The following is a 25,390-nucleotide window of genomic DNA, read 5'->3' on the forward strand; positions in this document are numbered from 1 at the left end:
AAACTTCATTGTATTCTACTCATCAGTTTGTGAATTATTGTGCTAAAAGTGACGCTACTTTTGTTATTTTCAAAGCAATGTATCAAAAATAATTTCGTGTTTTAATTTGACATTGCTTTTTGATGGGAAAAAACCGTTCCAGCAAAGCAAAGGCTTAAAAAGTGTTATAAGGAATCCGCTCCATCAGAAAAACAGTAAAACGTTCGTTTGCTGACTTAGCTGAAAAACATGGTCGTAGAGACACCTATGATGCAGAACAAAGTGGACATACAAGTGAGATGGTTTTGAATGATCGAAAAGTGAAATTGCGTGAGTTTGCTAACGTCGTAGAGTTATCAAAAGAACGTGTTAGTTTCATATTGCATGAGCAATTGACTATAAGAAAACTCTGTTCAAAGTGTATGTCGTATGTAACTATAAATTGAAGGTTAGTCGGCAACGACTAGTAACAGAGTAACACAAAATAAAAAAAAATCAATCCACCAAATTTATTCACGTATTCGTCGTTGCATTTAACAAAAGCTTACAGACAAACAAGCTCGGTTTCAATCGAATTATCAATAATTGAAAATTCTTATATAATACCTTTGCACATCAAACAGATAATTATATTTGCGTAACCTTTACGTATCTCGCATTTTAACCATATTTAACTGACACTTCTCCGTATCCGCTTCGGTCTTATAACAAGATCATCTACTTACCGGTAACCAGGTTAGCGTGATGAAATTGGCATACGGCATCGGCTTCATACCAGGAAATACGGTCCCGAAAATAGCGATAGAACACAGGAAATCCTTCTTCAGGTAACATCCAAGTATTACTGATGTTCACCTGAAAATATACATAGAAAAAGAAATTATATTTATGACAAAATATCTTATTAAATAAAGATGTTTTTCACAGTATCGATCGAATATCCCTTAATAATAAACGGCAACTTACAGTAAGTGCTTTTATTAATAAAGAGATGGAAGTGGGGTAAAGGGCTTGTTTAATTTGCTTTATCGAGTGGCTAGGGACGACAGCGTCACTAAATCCTCATGGTGGTTGTTGTGAAGGTAAATATCAAATAATGTGTTGGCTAATAAGTAATTTTTATGATGAGCTATTGCATGGTGCTTGTAAACAAGGTTAATAAGGTTGATAGTAATTAATAACTATAACATGTTTTCTCGCGTAAATATAAAATATCGACAGTAATAGTTCGTGTATAAATATAACTATCGACAGTAATAAGGTATATAGATAATAGAAAACGAAAATAATGACAATTAGGCATACAGCGATATTCTTCTACACTCCTTTTCTTTCTTTATTATCCCGAAAGACTTTCTTCTTCATCTCGGTTGTTAACCGAAAATGATTTTCATCCTTTTGACAATCTGGCTTTTGAGTTCTTAGATTGTTTTTCTTCATTTTTATAGATTTTTAGAGAACAAAAGGCCAGTTCTTAATTTATTTTTGTTTCTTGAGATATAGATAAAACACAAAAAGAGTATTCAATGCAATATGACTGTTTAAAAAGTGGATTGAGGACTGGAAAATATTGATAAAATTATTCAAATTTACTTATTTAAGGAATTTTAAGGAAGAGTTGGTAGCAGATTAAATATTACGGCTGAATTAATCATACACTATATTATTCAAAATATGGAACGATAAATATGTGCAAGAAGATTTTAAATTTATAAGTAAAATAGTATACCTCAAGGGAATCTGCCCTTAGACAAAAATTATACCTTTAGAGATATGATAAAAATAATAATCATGTTTTTAAGAATAACTGGCGCAAAGTCTCGAGTATTTTACTATTGTGCAGAAACTGATCGTATACATAGTCCCTCCAATAAAACAGTCAATGCATGTCATCAACACCGTCGCACGTATTGCCAGGTTCAGTTTATAAAAACGTAAAATAATTTTAAAACTCTGAACATTTTCTATCTCATTACTAGCATTACTCTAGTTGAAAAGAGACATAATGAAGTCTGATCGAAAATGTAACCTAATGGGTCTATAAAATTTGATTTGTGTCGTTACTGGTCGACATCGTTATCATAATACGATACGATAAATATAATAAACCAACCCTAACCTACAAACTATTATGGCTATTTAATTAACTGTAAGTTTTAATTCCTTCAATAACTATGGATTAGAGGTACTATAATGTTTAAACAAATTATACATTAAAACATTACTTTTGTTGTATTACTTTTATTTACTTACATTAGTATTTTGTTATCAGAGTCAAATTAAACGTAAACTTAAATATGGTGCATTATAAATTTTGACGTGTACAATTTTTGTCAATGTCTCTTTTATTGAAAGGACTATATAGTGGAAGTCCTAAAGGATGAATAAGCCCGAAAACCTCAGGCTTTATTTGGTAGATATAGAGATACAAAGACAAACAAATTAAATTATTCAGAAACATTAGAGGTATATTCAATGTGGTAAAAATTATACTCCAATTGGAAGAATAGGCATAAATAAAGTGAAGGTAACATATAAATTAGTGGATAATAGGTCGATTTAAGATACCATGTAATACTGATTTATATTTCACACTTTAAAATTCTCTTAATTATCTATCTGTATTCGAGATGGTCAAATGTTAATACACGTCTAAAAAAGCAAAGAAATAGTTATGATGCATATGACATACTAAATCCAAAATAGCAGTGAACTTACGTCATCGAAATATTGCAATTTCTAAATTCATTTTAATACCAGACGATATATTCCTTTTCATTTTACTCTAGCCAAAGATGGATAAAATGCTGTTTGATATGTATGAACGTGTAACCAAATCAGACTGCAAAAGTCGTTCGGTTATCAAAAGTCTGCAAAATTCTTCAAAACGTTAGTGATAATAAGAGGTTATAAGCCGGCCAAACAACGTTGTTTTGGTGCTTTATTAGTTTTGTTAAATTTAAAATCGCTGCTTAATATTTGTGATTACTCTTCTTTAAAATGCCGAGGCCAAAAAATTATTCAGTCGGAAACAAATTACGTCTCAACAAAAGATGATGAAAAAAGTAAAAGTTTAAAATAACATTAAATTAAGTTTTGTAAGTCATAACATGTTTTAATAATTTATTGTTAATATATTCTTCATGTTAGATATAGGAATCCAACAAATACATCCCAACAAGTGGTCGGCAAAAGCTGTAATTAAGGAATGATTTTCCAAATATAAGTTAAGTTTTAATACATTGTTAAGAAGTGAAATATTTCAATTTTTATTTGGGAAATATAGATGAAATGTTTAGTTGTGTTTTATGTAATCTGCATTTATAGTAATAGGCCTGAAGAAAGTAACACAGTAGTTCAGATCATTAGAGTTCAGGAAATTCAAAGTCTGAATAATATGATCATCACTGCATTTTCAATAAAATCAAATTGTTTTGGGATGTGACAAAGAATAACTATAATAGATATGCAGGTCGAGAAAATACACAAGCAAAAAACGGTTTTGGAGATGTGGAAATTATTGTCTAGAATAGCACCCTTCGGTTTACTAGAAATTGAAAAATGGTGGAATTGTGAACTTATGTTAGACTGGACATTCACAGCCTAGTTATTGATTTGAATAGTGGCTCAGAATTTGACAGTGAATGAATGACACTTGGTGGATGCGGGACTGTGATTCAATGTTGACAATACCGAAGAAGAGTGATGAGAATGGAAACAACTAAAGGTAAGTATATAATTAAGTAATAGGAAAACACAGCAACAAAGGAGAAAAAAACTAAACATAAAAAGGTTAATATATTCTCTAATGAAAATAAAATAAATTACTTAGTTGTAGAATTATTAATTAGATAGATTAACTCCTCAGAGGATACCTTAAGTAGCTTAGAAAGGACTTCAATATAAATACAATAAAATAACTCTAAACTACAAACGAGTGTGGCTGTTTAATTAACTGCAGGTTAAGCCCTTCGATAATATATGCATAGATGTAATATAATGTTAAAATAAATTATATTTTGTAACATAATTGTATCATTATTTTATTTATATTCGAATGTTGTTATACATAAAAGGTAAAATGTAATATGTAAAATGTATAATGTAAAATGCCAAAGTGTAATAAGGCAGTACTGCGCAGTTTTGACGTCAGTATAATTTGGGATGACGTGTGTTCACTGCTACTTTGGACAGACTATATATATATATATATATATATATATATATATATATATATATATGCATACATATATTTAAGGTAATAAATGATGGGTACTGTACGCCAATGCATTAAAAATATAAATGTAGAGCATATACAATATAATTCGGTGGCGGTAATAATAGATTCTTAGTTATTAATATTACATGAAAATTTCCTTCGTACCAGAATATAGTTTCAACATTCTAGATATGTCTTTGTTATTACCTATATACGCCTGATATGCAATTATTTACCTTATTAATAATCTTTATGTTAGCACAATTTATAAATATATTAATCACCTTTCTTTATATAAATCATAAAAGTTATTTTAATTGATAAATACATTTTGTTAATTTTATCCCTAAAAACAATAGGAGCTTGCAAAAAGTATATTAAAAAAGGAACAAATAAAAGTACAACACTAAACTATATACAAATGGAAAAACCGAACCGACTCTAATTATTCCAATGTAACAAAAGTTCTAACTGCAGTCCGATGGAGCAGTTTGTAACTCGACTAAATCTAACACTAGTATTTCGATTTTAGATTTATGTTGTTATGCTCCGGCGCATACAAATGCTTAATATAATAGTTAGAGATGTATAATTTAAATAGTTGAGACGTATTCTGGCGTATGGACGAATCGTTCATAAGTTTCTGTTTAACATACGTTGCAAACTTAAAATTAATTTGAACCAACGTTACAAACTTTTAAATAAACTTAATGATCTTGTATTACCGGAGAAATAAATATTTTAAATAAGAAATTGATCTTAAGTTCTTGAAGGAATTATCGCTAATCATGGTTGATCGTTTTGATATTGTCGTTTATTAAAAAAAACTTACATACGAAAAGTTTTGAATCAACTTAAAACTAAAAAATGTTTACTACAGTAACAGATCAACTGAAAAGTCCTCAGCCTCACACATAGGTTGCGCTATTAGAATTAAATCCATGTGTTTATTAGTTAGCCCTAACCCTCAAAAGGTGCGTGTATAAACTCGAAAGCTGTCGGATGATTAGTTTGTGAATTATAGCATTTTGAGTGAAGCAAATTTTGTTATTGTGACAAAAATTGATAAAAAATATTGCTTTTTAAAGGGAAAAAATACAGTTGAAGCAAAAAATTGACTTGACGCCCAGTGTCCAGACCCTGGTCTACTAGAAACAACCATCAAGTATTGGTATGCTAAGTTTAGACGTGGTGAAATGAGCACCAAAGACGGTGAACGCTGTGGACGCCCAAAAGAGGTTGTTCCCGATGAAAACAATTAAAAAATCCACAAAATGACTTTGAATAACCGTAAACTGAAATTGAATTAAAAAGCAGACACTCTAAAGATTTCAACTGAACGTGTATATCATATCATTCACGAATATTTCGGTATGAGAAAAGTCTGTAAAAGTGGGTGCCGCGTGAGCTCGCTTTTCACCAAAAACAACGGCGAGTTGATGATTCGGAGCAGTGTTTGAAGATGATCAAGCGTAATAAACCCTAATTTTTGGGCCCAAATGTGACAGTTTTTCATTGCCTACCTTAAAAACGAAAGGACCATCAACAAAGACTATTAATTAGCTTTATTGGACCGTTTGAAGGACGAAATCGCCGAAAAACGGCAACATTTGAAGAAAAAGAAAATTCTGCTTCACCAAGAGAATTTACCGTGTCACAAGTCAGTGGAAACGATGGCAAAAATCCATGAATTGAGCTTCGAATTGCTTTCTCATCCACCGTATTCTCCAAATCTGGCCCCCAGCGACTATTTCCTGTTCTCAGATCTCAAAAGAATGCTCACTTAGAAGAAATTTTCGTCGAATGAAGAGGTTATCGCCGAAACTGAGGCTTATTTTGAAGCAAAGGACAAATCGTACTACAAAAATTGTGTCGAAAAGTTGGAGGGTCGTTATAATCAGTGTATCACCTTTGAACGGAATTACGTTGAATTTTAACTAACTTTGCCAAAACAATGTATGTTACTATGGTAGGCCGGGGACTTTTCAATTGACCTGTTAATTTAAAAAAAACTAAACAAAACAATCGAAAATTCCAAACGAGTACAGTATTTAAAGTGATCGGTATTTAATTACTTTAGTTGGATAAAAGTTTCAACCGCTGTCCGATAGAATAGTTTATAGTTCGTTATTAAATTAAATCTAATGGTAATTCATTATTCAAACAAAATTAATGGAATTCCCTATAAATATTTACACAAAAATTAATAGCACTGTTAAATAGTTGAAATATTGATAATATATTTATAGTTCATAATAATTTCATGATATATTAAAGGGATTTTATAGCCGTATTTTTACATATATTTCATCCAATTAAAGGCACTACCCTTCCATTGAAAGCCTCTTAAACATGTACACCCCTAAAATTAAATATTAACTGTAGGCGTATCATACAGGCTAGACAACTTCAAATTTCAAATAATTAAATTAGGGCTAATTTCTTGGATAGATAAATTAAATCATCAGACAGTATCCTTTATATTTCGTTTAACTCTTCACCTATAATATGAATCATATGTTATTTCCAAAAGAAATACTTACAAATAACATACACTTTTTTTGCAAATACGTAAATTGTTATAACCTTGAAATATTAGTTTTGTGTTAACATATATTTTTTTTAATTTAATTTATTTTGATTTTTAATTTGCACAAAATCGTAATATATCTTTGATACACTTTGGTTACTTGTGGATATGTATAGCAAAATAACACTAAAATATTGTTGTGAATAGATCCGAAATATTAATAACAGTAAATTCAGCGTTTAAGATAAGTAAAATAACATAATGGAATGAAATTTAAACCGAAGGAAATCATTATGAGTAATTGCTATGGGTTGTAGTTGACGCGCCTGTTAGCAAACAACGCTTGATCACATGTTGAAAAACGCGTTAAAATCCACAAGAAAATGTATTCGTCAGTCAGTGTTCCGACTGATTACCACTTAACAGATCAGTTGAAAAGTCCCCGGCCTGACACATAAATGGGGCTACTGGAATTAAATCCATATGTCTTTAAGTTAACCCTAACCCTCAGAAGATGCGTGTATAAATTTGAGAGCTATCGGATCATTAGTTTGTGAATTATAGCATTTTGAGTGAAGCAACTTTTGTTATTGTGAAAAAAAATGGAATTTGAACAATAATCAGATAAGATAGCAACACTGCTAAAGCCACCGTAAATGAAATGGTTTTATTAACTGAACACTAAGACACACGCTACGAAGCCTAACATCGACGTGTATAGAACTATTTATATAAGACTATATAACAAAGAAAACTCGATGCTTGGATAACATTATATATGCTTATAGATGCTTAACAATGAAAATTATATCGAAATTCTATTTGTGAATATCTCCTGAAAATGAAATGAAATCAAGCTATTTTGGCATGAATGATTACCCGATATAAAAGTAGATCACTTATGAAAATAGTGTAAGATAATTGTTCTGGTCAAATCCCAGATAAACCTCACAAATGGTTGTAGAAACCACATTGACGCCACCGAATATTTCTTACCAAAACTAATAATAATCTTACTAAAAAGTGGGAAGAGATCGTCGATTGATCTGAAAATTATATTAAAGTGATACTGACTGAAATGTATATTAATAAATATGCTTTGATGAACATTAAGAAATATAGAAATTATATAGTGGTATAGTGGTATTTTAAACGATGGAAAACAATGACCATATTAACTGGTATACGCTGTTAATATAATATGGTGATATGAATTATTAAAATACGGTAGTGTAATAGCTTTCATGTACCTGCAACTTTATAATTGGAGATGTTTCCTCGCGCTTTCCCAAACTTCGTTAAAATGTTCTACCCTCCCAACATCTAAATATTAACTATTTGTACGTAGCGAGTCCGGTATTTTAACGTAGGAACAAAATATTTAATAAAAACTTATTTACATTATATAGTTCCCATATTAACATATAAGTAGCTTCGTTGCGTTAATGAAATTAATAGTTATAGTGTATATATATACATGTTCTCAAATGAAAATAAAATACATTACTTGGATGTATAATTATTAGCCTATAGGGAATACCATATGTGGTTAGGAAAAAAGGCCAATATATATATATAACCTACAAAGTATTGTGGCTGATTAATTATTCATAGTTTGAGTTCTTCGATCATATATGCATTAGATAGAAAATAATGACTATAATATTAAATATCATATATTTTATAACATTTTGTTTCATTATTTTATTTGTTTTAGAATGTTGTTATATAACGAAGCTAAAATAACGTAGAATGCGTAAAATATCAATGTTAAATGTGATTAAAGTTCACTGCTACTTTGAAAAGGCTATAAAAGGTGTTTCTTTGAAGAATGGCATAAGTTCTAAAAAGTTTTCTGTCTTTCAACTGTTCAAACTCTCAACTCTGTAGATTAATGAAATATTGAAACAAAATGATTAATTTTCAATAAAATTTTAATATCTAAATATTACTAATAGGTATTGAAGTATATCTTTGACTGTACTTTTAGTGTTAAGAATTTGTTATTTCTCTCCCATTCTTACTGCCTTTTTAGTAACATATAAATATTATGTTTAAGAAAACAGAGCTAATTTTCTAAATTAATTGTTGTAAAATTCACGAAATAGTTCACGTGTATCACAGAAATGTTGTACTCTGTTAAAATATGTGATTATCTACATAGCTCCAAATAACATGGTAGAATATTTACACAGTTCTGCTTTAGTTCTATGAATTTACATATGGAAGTTCCAGGGCAATTTTATATGCGAATACAGCTAAATACTTGCACATGTTATTGGACACAAATCTCAAATGGAAACAGCACATTAAAAATGTGGTGGTTTCTTGGACGACAATCTTGTACAAACAAAAGCTTTTATTATACAACCGAATCTTGAAGCCGATATGAACATAAGGTGTGAAACTATGGGGTTGCACGAAGAAGTCTAATACTGCCAAAACAAAGTTCTTTTCAGCATTGCTAATTCTTCATAATAATGGTACCAATAGTCAGCGAAGAAATAAAAAAATATGAATGTATTGAACACAAGATTTACAGCAACAGAGATTTATAGAGATTAACTTCATATCTAAACAATATAACAAGCCATCTTCTGTCAACAAGCGATGAAAAAGACAATTTTCAACAATTCTGTTGTTAAAATAAAAAACTTAAAGAAAAGATAACAAGCAGGTGTTTATAATTACGCCCCTAGTAGTATAGGAACACATAAAAGTTTCCTAATTACCACTGTAACAATCTAACGTTTAGCAGAGGTTACCCTCCAGTAATTTCAGATGATATACATGTGTTGAGAGAGGGAGGATAGGAAAACACTGACCATTGGATGAGTAATTCAAACTTTGCTAAACTAATATTTGGAATATTTAACTTCTCATGCATCAAATGAATGGAGTGATATATTTAAGTTATCTTCTTATGTACGTCAGTGTAGCCAATTTACATTATTTTTATGTGTTATATATATTTTGAATGATATATATTGTACCAATGTTTCTCAATAAATCTTCTTTTAAAGTGAAAGGATAGTTAGACGAGACTCCAATCAATAATTAATCAATAAAATAAAAGTATTGTTACTAAAATAAACAACCTGAAGGAGAGATAACAAGCAGGTGTTTAAAATTACGTCCCTAATAGCAAAGTATAGGGACACATACAGTTTTCTAATTCCCACTGTAACACCCTAACCTTTAACTGAAGTTACCCTGCAATCATTTCAGATGATATACTCTGTAACATGTGTTGAAAGAATTAGAATATGAAAATACTGACCATTGGATGAGTCATTCAAACAGTTTTAAACAGATAATTTAAATATTTAATTTCTGACAGAGAAAATAAAATATTTTGAATAATATATATTGTACCAGTATTTTTCAATAATATATAATATCCTTTTAAAGTGAAAAGAGAGTTAGATGAGACTCCAGTAATCAATCAATAAAATAGAAGTGTTGTTACTCAAATAGAAAAACATCAAGAAGAGATAACAAGCAGGTTTTGATAATTATGTCCCTAATGGCAAAGTACAGAAACACATACAAATGTTCTAATTACCACCGTGACATCTTAAAGTTTAACTGAAGGTACCCTGCAATCATTTCAGATGATATACTCTGTAAAAATATGTTGAGAGAATCACGATATGAAAACACTGACCATTAGATAAGTAATTCAAACTGTGTCAAACAGATAATTGAAATATTTAATTTCTCACACAGAAAATTATTATTTTTTAATTAATTACATCTTGTATTAGATATGCTTAATACAATCTTAATTTAAAAATTATTTAATTTATTACTACTGCTCTATTATACTTGCATTAATATACAAGCAAGGCGAGTACAGGATTAATATGTGAGTATGTATTACCCAAATTAATATAAAACTAAACTACTTAAACCAAACTTATAGCTAATACACTTAACAAGTTCGTGTGGTTTGGATCGTTTCAACCTTCTGATTTCCTGCGTGTTGTGCTGTAGCTGTGCTGCTTCCACGTTGCTGTGATTTAGCGAACTTATATCGTGCTTTAATGCGAAATCTTAGATCACTTCATATATTCATTTGCTTTCGAGGCAATCGTGTAGTTCTTCGTTGGTTACGTAGCGTTGGATTACTAGTTGGTTTAGTGTCTCAGTGGAACTCCATATTTAGTGCATATCATTGTATATATAGGATATTATAGATTGGATATCAGCAATAATGAGCAGATACTGGAGTGACACTACCCTGTGGTACCCCAGTCGAAATAAGTGTTGATAATGCGAGATTCTAAATATTCCTTCGAAGTAATTCTGCAGTAGCAATTTGCTAATGTTTGCAATTGATTTCAGGAATATTGCCTGGCAGTATTTATATTCCTCGAATGCCTTTTCAACAACCATTGATCATCTGTGCACATGATCGATTGTCGAATGATAATTGCCAAATCCAAATTAGAAACCAAGTATTTCTGTAAATGGTTTAATGCGTTTAAAAAGCATTTTATGAAATAATTTTGATGTCGCAGGTAGCAGCGAAATAGACCTGTATGATCCAACTTATTCTGCTGGTTTGTCAGGTTTCTTAGCATAATTATTCGAGCGACCTTAAGACATTCCGGAACATACTTCAATACCAAACAGGCATTGAATATGTACATCAACATGACTACTACTTTTCATGGCAGGTTTTTCAATAAATGAGGTGAAATATCATCAGCTCCAGGAGCCCTTTTAGGATTGATGATGTTAAATTAATAAATTGATATATTTGACCAAATTACTTTATTTTTAATGTATTACTTTAAGAACCGCCATCTAATTCTATAATCAAGAACTACCTAAATTGCACGGGTCGAACTTAAACAGAACCGTTCGCTTCCACACAGTCTAGTTTGAGTAAATAGAAAATTTAAATAATTGAGTAAGGCTTAACAGAATTCCAAACTACGTCGCTGGACTTCAGCTAGGAGTTCTGCACTTTTATCTCATTCGGATTATTAAATTCCATTAATTTTAAATTTTCCTCTCGGTCCGAAGTTTTGTGTTTGCGAATTTAATTAACCGGTTTGCAGGCCCGGCTTTTTACACAACAAACTCTGCTCGAAAATTTATTATACTTAGTACACATCTGTTTTTCGAAACACTAATTACGGGACGCGGAATACTATGCTTTTACAGTCACTCGCGATACAAATATGAATTCGTAGTGGATACATAATATTTATAACATAGAATCTAGAACCTCGCATAATGGAAATGTGAATGTTTAAAATATGATAATTTAAACTAAAAATAATGTACTATTATTTACTGATATTACCACTGCATTTTAACGCCTTGCAATATTTACTAATTATTGTCATTTCCCCAGTTGTTACCGATTTGTCGGCACAATAATCTATTGAAAAATTGGTAGAAGATATATATATATATATATATATATATATATATATATATATATATATATATATATATATATATATATATTGGTATGAGCATCAACTCTGAGTTTTAGTTTATTTATTCTTTGACCTACAACAAAATCTTAATCTAAATAAAATTATGCAACAAAAATGTTATTATACATAATTTATTTTAACATAATTATAGTACATGTAAAATACACTACAGTTAACTTTATAGCCGCAATAGTTTATAGATTAGAGTTATAACCTCTTATTACTAATGTTTTAAAGAAATATGCATACGTTTGACAACCGGATGACTTTGACTGACAGGCTGGTTCGGTTACACGTTCGAACTTATCAGACAGCATTGTATCTTTTTTAACTATAATAAAATGAGGAGGAAAATATTATCTGATTCTAAAATGAAGCAGGCAATACATTAAACCTTTTGATGACGTATGTTCACAGCAACTTTGGATACAATATATATATATATATATATATATATATATATATATATATATATATATATATATTAATTAACATATTTAAACAAAATATTTTCTTTCTGCTATTATCTGCAGAACTTCCCGTTCAAATTTCTTCTTAACCCTTGCACCCTTTACAAAGAAGGCTGGGTAGTCATGCAAGAGTATGACTTTGTGTATGTTAGTAGCCATTATTGGCTTACATTTTATAATTTGCATAGATGCATATTTGCAATAACAATATCATTTGGTTTTACCACCTCGTATTATCCACCTTGCTTATCCAACCATATATACGACAAGATTTTATGGCCATCAATATTCCGCTTAGCTGTCGATGTGAAGGCCTATCCTCGGCTAATGAGGTTTTGTACTTCGAATTTTTGCAGTAAACCCACTTTTTATCGCCAATCACAATAGACCAAACAAAAACTTTTTTTGCCTGGGAAGCAATGAAAATGTGATTTTGAGCCGTGGGGAAAGCTGTCTAAAGTTCTTTAATAGTTTGAGATGAGTTTTCATCTAGTAGGTCTTGAAATGCATTGCCTTCGAATGTACTTGATCCCCTTGGTCATTCCTTTGTTAACAAAAATTTTATTGATATTATAATTTGAAACTCTTAAATATTTGAAACCACCGCCATAAATTTTCGCAATGTATCGCTAATATAAAATATTTTAAATTTATTTATAATTTATGTTATATTGTTACTTATTTTATACTATTTTAGGTTAACACTTTATTAGATAAATATAGTATAGTATAGTATATAATCTTATTAAAAGTTGCATAACAAAAATAATATATATGTAACTAATGTATCTAAATTAATCTAATATAAGCTATACAGTGATTTATTTTTTACAAAGAAGCCAAGCTTATAAAATCATATTTTTTATAATAGATCTATAAAATGTGATAGATTTTTGGTTCAATACGGTGAAGTAAGATATCTAAATCTTATTATTATTGATTGAGTTTGCTTTTACATCTCCTTTTACAAAATACTTGTGTTTTCTAAAATGTATGTTTTTATAAAAAATATTTTACACCTTTCTTATAGTGGTTTTGTTCCGAAATAAAATAAATTACTAAGATAAACAAAATAAATATAAACATTCTATATTTCTATGATCATTACGCCAAATGAAAGTTTTCCACATAATTATTGGAATGTTATTTTGGGAAATGTTAATCTGCTAAAAGAATACATTTTTATGTTGTATTTCCTGTTTTAATGTGCACTTCTTGCTATTAACATATTTTGATGCCAATTTTTATGATAGCAATATTCTATATACAAGCGTAAAATTACAAAACTTCCAGGACTTGCGGCACTTCGGTGTTAACATGAAAGTGGAGTATTTCCTCATGTCTAATTGCGAATCTTTTAATTTCCTCTATGATAACATATTTTCCTCCAGAAGGTCTCGATGTAAATAAATGTTTCTATAGTATCTGGGGAATACCCAAACTTCTCAAGGCTTTATTCAAAAATATTAGTATTATGCTGATATTACTCATAGAATATATAATCTGAAGAGAATTCCAGGTCCACGTAGGTTTTAGTATGTGATTGTGTAGCAGCAACTTATTATGTACGGCTAGTTAACATTTTCATCAAAATAATCTTTTTTTTGGTATTTTAATTCGAGTTCTTTTCGTTTCATTTTAATATGCTTCTTTTAGGGATGTTTTGCATCAAGATTGATATCAATGTACTTAACGTTGTTACTGTATGGAATAATTGTTTCATATTTATCTGTACATTTTGGTTGTAGATGTATTCAGTATTCGCTGGTTTACTGTCATTGACTTTTATTTTCTATATCTTAGTGTTCGCTATTGTCTCCTATAGCAAGTATCGCACTGTCATCAGCAAATGTAGATATAGAAATATTATATATTTGTGGTATATCACGCGCATAGAGTAGATCAGGGTCCAAAACACATTTAATTGTTGAATAAACTTCTTCTTGTATACTTTAAACTTCTTGACTGAGATGCAGAAAGGTAAGAACTCAACGTATTGCTTCGGTAACATTCAATCTATGTATGCATGATCCCTTTATACATTACTTTAACAAAAGCTTGCGCTACGTCCAAGTATAAGGTGGGGCAAAAGTCCCGCCACCATTTTGATTGCGTGCCATCTTGGTTATGTGACCTTAAGCTTAGTTTCGCCTTCACCATTTTGTTGTATAGACGTCCCAATTTTATTATGGATAAATATACGCCACATGAACGAGCAGAAATAGTGAAAATAGTTGAAAATAATCATTCCGTTATTGCCACTCAGCAGAAATTGCGTCAAAAATATCCTAATCGTCCAGTGCCTCACAAAACTACAATTTATCGTTTACATGCGAATTTTCAGCAGTACGATACCACAGCAGACAGGTCTCATTCTGGAAGACAACAAACGTCTCGTAACGCTGAAAATGAGGTTCTAGTACGTGATAGTGTTGCAGAGTCTCCAGAAAAATTAATTCGGAGACGTGGTGTACAGTTACACATTTCTGTACGCAGTTTAAGGTCAATTTTGAAAACTAATTTGAAAATGTTCCCGTTCAAAATTTAAGTCCTTTTAGTCCGAAAATTCCTACCAAGAGATCCTGATCAACCAGTTGAGTACAGTAATGCAATGCTAAGTCTGTCTGGGGAAATTGAAGATTTTTCATCTAAATTAATAATGAGCGATGAAGCCCATTTTCTTCTCAGTGGCCACGCCGATAAAAAGAACAGTCGATTTTGGTCCACTAAAAACAACTGTATGGTGTGGTATTCATGCTAGAAACATTAATGATTTTTATTTTTTTGAAAATGGCCAAGGTGTTGCAGCTACTGTTACTACTGAAATTACCAAGACATGATTCGAAATATACTTGTGCCTGAAATGAAAGAGCAAGGACTAGAGGACATGTGGTTTCAGCAAGATGGCGCTACAGCATGTACAGCTCGTTCCACAATTAAATTATTGAATGAGTTTTTCCCCGAAGACTAATTCGCGAAGTGTCGATTTAGCATGACCAGTCAGATCTCTGGATTTAACAACACCAGACTTTTTTATGTGGTATTTTAAAATCAAAAGGTTATGTGAATAACCCACAAACGATCAACATCTTAAAGACAATATTCATCACGAAATTGAAATGAACAATGCTTTAAAAGAACCGAAAATTGAATAGCGAATCGCTGTCACAATTTACCCAATATAATTTTTCAATTATAACGAAGATAAATATATAGACCAAATAAACTTTTTATGAAAACCTAATTACCTTATCTTTTCTTTGAGCAAAGTTATAGGCGGAGTAATTTTTTTCTCTCTGTAGGATTTTTCGTCTGTGAATCTGGTCGTAGCTGATTGATTGTTAAATATTTTTTCTTTAAAACAATATGTTATAAGCAGTATTGATATATATTTTTTGATATATTAACGACAGTAAATATTCAATACTCAACTCAAACAGTGACAATTGACAATTTCAACAATAGCAACATCCTCTGATAATACGTCTTCATGGACTTTCATCTTCCGAGTTTGTTATACGAAAATATCTTCGACGAAAAAACTGCCGTCCTGAATATTTTGAAATCACTCTTGACACCTCATTTCTCTTAAATCAGTATTATTTTCTGCTTCTAAAACAATCGATATGTATCAGTTGCAGGTTTCTTCAAATTAAAGAAGTACAATAGAAGCTCTTGGCAAATAACACTTATTCGGTTAAAATCTCAAAAAAAAGAATTAAAAATATTGTAAAAATAAATATAAAATTCTATATTTTATAAGCATTAATAAAACTAATGGTAACTTTAATTCAATTTACTAAATTATAAGTCTAAATTAAGGGCTTAATTCCCACACTGTTAATAACTATGTTGCGACGCATAGCTATAAGTGACTCTAGGATTTGAGTGGCTCCAATTATGAACGTTGAAGTATATACAAAGATACGAATATAAGAGTCCTTCTACTAATGATATTAAGTTATCTAACCAATTAAGAAAGACCTCATTAACAAGGTTACACGGAAATATAAAATGTATTATTATACGATATAATATACGGTAATATTTACTTCCATTTATATATATATATATATATATATATATATATATATATATATATATATATATATATATAATATATCTTTATATGTACCATTTAATTGTCGTTAACAATACTGTATTACGTTACACGGAAATGTAAAATGTATTATTATACGATATAATATACGGTAATATTTACTTCCATTTATATATATATATATATATATATATATATATATATATATATATATATATATATAATATATATCTTTATATGTACCATTTAATTGTCGTTAACAATACTGTATTACGGGATGGACGTCGGTGTAGCTAATAATATTTTATAAAATTACACATCTTTGAGAATTGTATGCTACATTTTCGAACACACATTTATAAATTATCGATTGATTTCTCTCCTAGCGTCAATTATAGTAGCGCCAGCATTTTGCAAGAGATTGCCAAATCTGGGTAGTCTTCAGGCTACCGCTTATGTTAGTTAATGAATGCTTGTATGCTTGATGTAATTGAATAAACCATACAAAGACTTAATAAAATAAATGAAGATAAATATGGTTATGTTAATTTTACAAACAAAAATTTAAAATACCATAACTGTTTCAGCCGACATATATTTTACCTATTTATTGTTTAAAATTATTTCTACAAGTATGCAGGAAAAGTTTGAAATACAGTTGGGTATCTACTTTTTGAAATTATTTAAAATGTATTTTAACGACTCATTTAAGAAATATTGTTTAAGAAGAATTATCAGACAGGATCTGGAACTAAAATAAGATGCCATATGCAGAAATAAAGCTACTTTGAAGGGTGAAAAGCATTTGATGCTAAATAAACATGCGTGCTTTCATTTGTATTAAAAAAAAGAAATGGGGAACGAGATAGCGGCAATACAGACGTCAGAAACTAATCTAACTACCTTCTGAACCACGAAAAATATAAGGTGGTCTTCCCTAGGATAAAAAGCTATATACCCAACAACCTAACTTAAGAGGGTACTCTAGTCTAGAAATTTTAAAATAATTGATTTTTTTCCATATTTATAAAGCCTTATGTTTTAAGAAATTTTCCTTGAAAGGACTTTTCAAAATTTAAATTATTTTCGCAGATATAACTGTTTAAGTGACGCGACATCCAAAAAAGAACGTTCAAACGCGTTATTCTCGAAAGTACTTCTTACTGCACGGCTGACATTATATCTAAAGTTCTACTGAACCGATTTGCCTGAAATTAGGTGTGATGTAAACGAACAGATTTGCAAAATGTGAAAATTAAAATTCAATCAATTTTATTAATTAATTTCAAATTTATAGATTAGAATATGGCCTTAAATGCATGCAAACAGTTAAGTCCGGTCTAAAAATTTGCTCCAAACTAACATTACACCTAGTTATTAAATTTAGGTTTTATTTAATCAATATTGTTCTTTAATACATTTTATTGCGAAATTATTTCTTTTTAAGACGTTAGCAATACTTTAAAAAATAACCACTTAAGGATTTTTATGAAACCATTTTTGTTACAGTTATAGTTAAAATAATTTATTTAAATTTTAAATTGATTTAAATCCAACATAACTAACAACTAATACTAACTACTAATACCTACTAATAGGAGATTAGACAGACACAAGAAAGAGATAAAATATATACATTTTTTAATGCACATGAATTATGGTCCTACATGCTTTATCAATCTCCATTCTAGGAAACAATTCGACTTCCACCATCCTATCAAAAGGATATAATTGAGTTATACTAATTAAGAATTTTGAACATGTAACAGAAAAATTCTAGATATGGAATTTTATGAGAGTTATAACTTTGAAATGTGAAAGTGAAAATTGTTATAACTCTTTAAATAACATTTCTACAACTACGAAAAGGTCTATAAGCTATACATACCAGGTTCTTGAAAAATATCGTGAAAATATAAAATATTAACGAAATAAATTAATTTTTGGCAGTTTCCTATATTAAAATATCAGTTTTCTACTTAGTGCATTGAATTATCCAGTATATACAGAAATTTGTTGATTGATTTCAAAATATATTCTGCCGAAGCCTATGAAATTATTTTAGAAACTAATGTGATGCTGCTCTCTCATATACCAATAGTCTAAATATTGTAATTTTAACATCAACAACGAAAAAACAGCCTAAAGATCAAAAAAGTTTCAAAACAATAAATCGCAACACTTGTTGAAAGAAAATCCAACTCAAACTATAAAACAACCTTCAAAAAACCTAGTAGTGGATTTATATCGCGGCTTCGTTGCTTGCCAGTTAAAAAATTAAGTTTTCTGTGATGTGTTGTGACTGGCGATGAAAAGTAGATCAACTACAATAATCCCACGTGCAAAATGCCATGTTCATCAAAGAGCACACCATCCACATAGACTCCAAAGCGAGACCACAATATTGCGAGCACAAGACTTGCTGTACATATGGTGGATCAAGAAGATATACTGTATTACGAGTTGCTAAAACCGACGGAAAATATTAATGCTGATATTTACCGAAGTTAATTTATTAACTTCAAGGACAAATCGTTGCAAAAAGACTAGCGTGAATAATAGCCCTAGTCGTTCACTTGTATTGCAATGCAGAGACATGTTGGAATGATTGTGGCGAGCACTCTGTTGTAGCTTTAATGGGAATTTCTACCACACCAAGTACTCTCCAGAAATAGCGCATTCTATGAGTTATCCTCATTGATACAGAATGGCTGGATTGGTACATGGTTTCAAAACCCTGAAGAAGCATGAAGATCGTATAAGATCATAATCCATGACCAAACCAACACCGTTTCTTCTACACAGTATCGCCATATTGCTAGAAATATGGGAAAACGATGGAAAATAATTTGAATAATATATGTTGTACCAATGCTTCCCAATAAATTATCTTTTAAAATTTTGAAAAATAACGGAATACACTTACAATATACTTACAATCAACAATTGCCTTTTTTATTATGACTGGAAAATCTTTAAAAAATGAGACGACACTTCAAAAGAACTAAGATTGTACTCTCGGGTATATCATCCTAAAATCCTGATTGTAATTTCCGAACGTGTCTGTTCAATTTGTATGCTGTCGAGCTTGTCGTATTTTCCAGTACATATTTCATTAAATGTTCTATTGGCGACCGTCCTTGCAAGTCTATCTCTGCCAGCACGTAGCTCCATGTTGTCTCGATGCAATAACCCATTTACCACCTAGTACTGCTCATTATGAATTCCCGTTTCACAGTGCAACGCCGGCCTGATATTATACATCTATTTGATACTGTTGACTGAGCGTCTACCTTGATTATTATCAAGATATTGATTTGACATTTCACCATGTACCTAGGTTAATTACCCTATATATGGTATTACGACACAACAATATTTATTGGCGACTTTATTGATTTTCTTGTATTTAATTAAAAATCTAAATATGTATATTTTCTTTTATAGACATGTGTTATATATGTGGATATGAAGAATAAAATATTTATGTTATAGCGATTTCATTTATATTAAAATAGGATGGTGGGGGCAGTATTGTATTTTTAATAAATTAATTAAAATAATTTTCAAGTAAAACAAACTTTTTAGTTTTTAAATCCAAAATATTTCATAACTGGCGTAGTCACTAGGTTTTAAGAGCGATCATAAAATTGTCTTCTTTTCAATTCATTTGGTTAAACATAATCGATTTGTCTATGAAGAAAAGAAGAGGGACTACCATTGGATATCGTCGATCATTCTACAGTTCAATCTGTAAGATTACCAAGGTTGAATGAAGATGCACAAAGTTTTGTAGCCATAAACTATTATGATTAAGAAATGCTTGCATAGCCCCGAATTCCTGAAGTAAGCACCATACGTATAAAGCCACAAACTAGCCAATGTGGCTCTTAACTGATATAGTCTACTTAGAATTAGATATGGACAGAATCTTGCAATTGTACAGCCACCAAAAGTGCATTGCTCAACCACAAACTATTGAAAGGTATATTCGCCAGAAACAATAATTTAGAAAACCATTCCATACAGGATATACCATGGAAATTTCAGTAAAAACAGTGCAAATCAGAAGATCAATAAATACAAACTGGTGTACTCTTTTGCCGTATTATTACGAGGTAAGATTTATATAGCGTGACTGATATGAACTTGGTTGTTCACGAAAAATGATATGATTTTGTGTCACTGCGAGATGTGATGCGTGTACTCTTTACAATGCAATAGTTTAATTTATTTAAATAACATATAAGATTAGAATTAATGTGTTAGAATAGGTTGGAATAAAATATATTTCCTTTAAAATGAAATATTTTGGAAATATAATGAAAACTTTTATTTTACACCCTAACTCTTTGATAACTTACGTCTACAGTTTAGTGGTCTAATTTATTAACACATTTATTAATTTGTAGAGACTGGATTTAAGCAGACGCCAAAAATCTGTCCTTGCAACCGTAACATACATTAATCAATCAACATTGCAGTAACATCAATAGTATTATAATATATCAGTCAGAATCTTCCTTCAAGCCGAAATCAAGCAAAAAGTCAACCGTGGATCAGATTGTGTCTTTATAAGTATCTTCTCACTTATAATTTCGCTTTAATAGCTCACAGTAGAATATAACTTCCATAAACCAGATGCAACAATAACATATAATGTAAAATTTAACATATTCTTTATCATAGAATTTTGTAAATTGTTGCTACCGCTTTTGTGTAGATATAATAGGTATAATGACCAATTTTGAAATACCTCTCTATAATATTTTAATATATTTACTATTTCTTAATAAATAGAAAATAATTGTTTCTAAAATAAAAAAAAATAATATCTGCAAATAAGTCCTCAAATCCGAAATTAATTGTTTCATTCATAGGTCCATGAACATAACCTTAATTGCCTATGAAAAATGAAGTGTATCCATTTGGATCAAACTTTAGTACAAATAATATTATCAAGTAAGAAGTCAATTGAAAAGGCCATGGCCTGACACATAGATGGCGCTACTAGAATTAAATCCATGTTTTTTAGTTAGCACTAACACTCAAAAGATGCGTGTATAAATTTGACGGCTAACGGATTATTAGTTTGTGAATTATAGCATTTTGAGTGAAGCGACTTTTGTTATTGTGAAAAAAAATGGATGAAAAGGAATTTCGCGTGTTGATAAAATATTGCTTTTTGAAGGGAAAAAATACAGTTGAAGCAAAAACTTGGCATGATGTCGAGTTTCGGGAGACTGCCACAGAAAAATCAAACCTCAAGGATTGGTATGCTAAGTTTAGACGTAGTGAAATGAGCACCGAAGACGGTGAACGCAGTGGACGCCAAAAAGAGGTTGTTACCGACGAAAACATTTAAAAAATCCACAAAATGATTTTGAATGATCATAAATTGAAATTGAATGAAATAGTAGACGCTCTAGACATACCAAATTAACGTATACATCAGATCATTCACAAATATTTTGGTATGAGAAAGCTCTGTGAAAAGTGGGTGCCGCGCGAGCTCACTTTTGATAAAAAACAACGACGAGTTGATGATTCGGAGCAGTAATTGAAGACGATCAAGCGTAATAAACCCGAGTTTTTGCATCGACATGTGACAATAGATAAAACATGGCTCCATCATTTCACTCCGAAGTCCAATCGACAGTCATCCGAGTGGACTGCACACGATGAACCCGTTGCAAAGCGTGGGAAAACGCAAGAGTCGGCTAGTAAGGTTATGGCGTCTTTATTTTGGAATGTGCATAGAATAATTTTCATTAACTACCTTGAAGAAGGAAGGACCATCAACAACGACTATTACATACCGTTGTTGGACCGTTTGAAGGACGAAATCGTCGAAAAATGGCCGCATTTGAAGACAATGAAAGTGCTGCTTCATCAAGACAATGAATTGGGCTTTGAATTGCTTCCTCATCCAGATTATCCTCCATATCTGGCCCCAGCGACTATTTGCTGTTCTCAAATCTCAAAAGAATGCTCGCTGGGAAGAAATTTCGCTCGTCGAATGAAGAGGCGATCGCCGAAAATGAGGCCTATTTTGAAACAAAGGACAAATCGTACTACCAAAATGGTATCGAAAAGTTGGAGGGTTGCTATAATCATCCTTGAAGGGAATTATGTTGAATAAAAAATTAATTTTGCCAAAAAAATGTGTAGGCCGGAGACTTTTCAATTGACCTGTTATTAAGAATCGAGTTGCAAGATATAAACTCATTTACTTAAATATTCAGTGTTTTCAACTGCGACCTTTTGTTTAATGGGTTCAATAGAGAACATGTGTAATTTAAGACAATGCTAAATCGGCAGGGAATATTGCCACTGTGCGATAATGTGTATAGAGAAACCTGAGGCACACAACACCTCAGATAATAGTGCCTTATTAATAAATAACCTTTTAATTATATTTTTGGACCATTGGCTGATAGGAAAATAAGTTAAAAAATAACGATTTTGTTTAATGCTGGTTCCGTTTCAACATCGACCCTACTTGATTTAAAACCCCTGTATAACCCTGACAATATAACATTAATTTCATGCAATATAGTACATCTTGTCGAATGTTGGCAGTACTGCTTCCGTGTAAATAATTTAACGCGCATATATTGCTCAGTTTACATGCCAAGTTTTGTAAGTTATATTTTAGTGTATTTTATGTTTTGTACCGCGACTGTTAAAACAAGCGATCGCTAAAATGTGTGGAAACAGCTGAATCACATCATATACAAGACATGGTTAAACATTATCGGCGAGAAGGAATAGTAGGCGAAACCCAAAGTTACATGATAAAGGATAAATGAACATTAAAAAGGTTTGTAACCAGACAACATAAAACTACTGCGGAATAACAGAACTTATAATATGCTTGACTAATATGACATTGTGTCTTACAGACGGCTTGGTTTATATATGAGGAACTCCAAAAGAAGTCTAAGATCTGGACTGTATGCTTCCTACAATCAAACATGGAGGAGATTTCTTTACGATATGAACGACAATATCGTAATATTCACATTGTCCTTTCATTTATATTAATGGTCTGATTACTCCGAATGAATTTGACGACAACCTCAATGATGAACTTCTTACTATGACTAACATATTGCTGCATAACACTCATAATTCAAGATCATGAAAAATAGCCAAAAGGGTTCAGTGTTGGTTTAAGAAGCATCAAAATATCATACAATAACTATCTTGCCGGCACAATCATGAAACATAATAGAGCCGTACATAATGTACATAATGGGGAATTTTTTAGCAAAGGGCGAGAAGATTTCTATTTGCATAATGTCTTATGATAATATTTCGGTAAAATTCCATCTACCATCTTCAGGTATTGGTTTTCCTTCATCTAATTCTCATTAGACACACTGAGCTATCTATTTCTTATATATTTTAAAGACTTCTTTTACCAATTATGGTTTTATCTGGACTGGACTTAAAGTATAACGTGGGCTCCGAACCACGGTCCTCAGCATTAAGCCCACGGACTAACTAGTGACCAAATTTATAAATTATCCCATAAGACATCCGGTCTTGCCCAGCCTGGTTACTGGCGCAACTGGGATCATTTTCCTTGTCGGATTTTACAGTCTTGCCTAGAACAATTACAAATTTTAAACAATTAGAAACATAAATTTACGACCATGCTTCCTATCGCCTTTACCACTACGCCACCAAGTCGGCTGAGCCATCCTTTACACAATGTTATAATAAGATCAAAGGTTCTTGTAAGAAACTGAGTGGAAACCAGGAAAACCATCTGGTCTTTTTTAAAAAGAGTCTGAAGTTGTGCCTTTTGAATATTGTGTAGTTAAATAGCGTTATTAAAATAAAAACCTATAGATAAAATATATAAAGAGAAATCTGATATAATATATCAGAGGAATAACAAAATTTACGGACATTAAAACACACCAAATTTTCAATTATTAAAACAACACATTTTCCCCAAGTTCTCGTTAAAAACGACTAGCTTACCTGACTGTTTATTTTTGGAAAATAACTCAGCTTTTTTATTTTATTTCGAAGTCCTGTATGGCAATAGCGAAATATATCAATTCATAATGTCGAAAAATCCAATAACTGAGGCCATCAAAGGAAGGTCCATATGCAATTTAAAATGATTAATTGACGTACAAAACTTTCCACTCAATTTGGTGGCGGTTTCCGACACAGTTTTCATTTTAATACAGCGATATGAAAATACATCGGGAGCGAACTGTACACTGCACATTATTCCAAATTATACCGACAATATCATTGACATAAACAAATGGAAATCAAAGCAGCTAGCATTGATTTGTTTTACAGGTTAATTTGAAATCGAAATGATGTTTTGGTATCAGTTTTATTAATAAATGAATATAAACGAGAATAAGCTTTCTTGATCCTTTGGGATGTATCACTCTCAGTCCGGGTTTGGATATATTTTGAACTATATGTATTATTTTTATGTATTGATTTGATATTGACTTAGTAAACACGAGTCATTAATCCTCAAAGATCGGCCCTGATTGGTCGAACAATCAAATGACATCAAGATAGAACTCGCTTGAGTTTAAATACGATTGCTTCGTTTAATTAGGTAATTCTAAACCACAATGTTAACTTTTAAACATTTAGATGAATTATGTGATGAAGAAATTTTATTTTATTATT

The 25,390-nt window shown here is 30.8% G+C and overlaps 1 protein-coding gene across 1 annotated transcript in view; it reads right to left on the bottom strand.

The window, feature by feature from the left end:
* LOC143202112 (uncharacterized) overlaps positions 1–25,390 on the bottom strand; it is a 506,901-nt gene that overhangs the window by 409,596 nt on the left and 71,915 nt on the right. Inside the window, exon 2 of the mRNA XM_076413396.1 lies at positions 705–834. Within this exon, the coding sequence (XP_076269511.1) occupies positions 705–834 (130 nt within the window). The remainder of the gene's footprint in view (positions 1–704; positions 835–25,390) is intronic.

The sequence above is a fragment of the Rhynchophorus ferrugineus genome, unplaced genomic scaffold (assembly GCF_030347505.1).
Source record: "Rhynchophorus ferrugineus isolate W39M unplaced genomic scaffold, kcgeb_rfMv2 rfM9, whole genome shotgun sequence".
NCBI classification, from domain to species: domain Eukaryota; kingdom Metazoa; phylum Arthropoda; class Insecta; order Coleoptera; family Curculionidae; genus Rhynchophorus; species Rhynchophorus ferrugineus.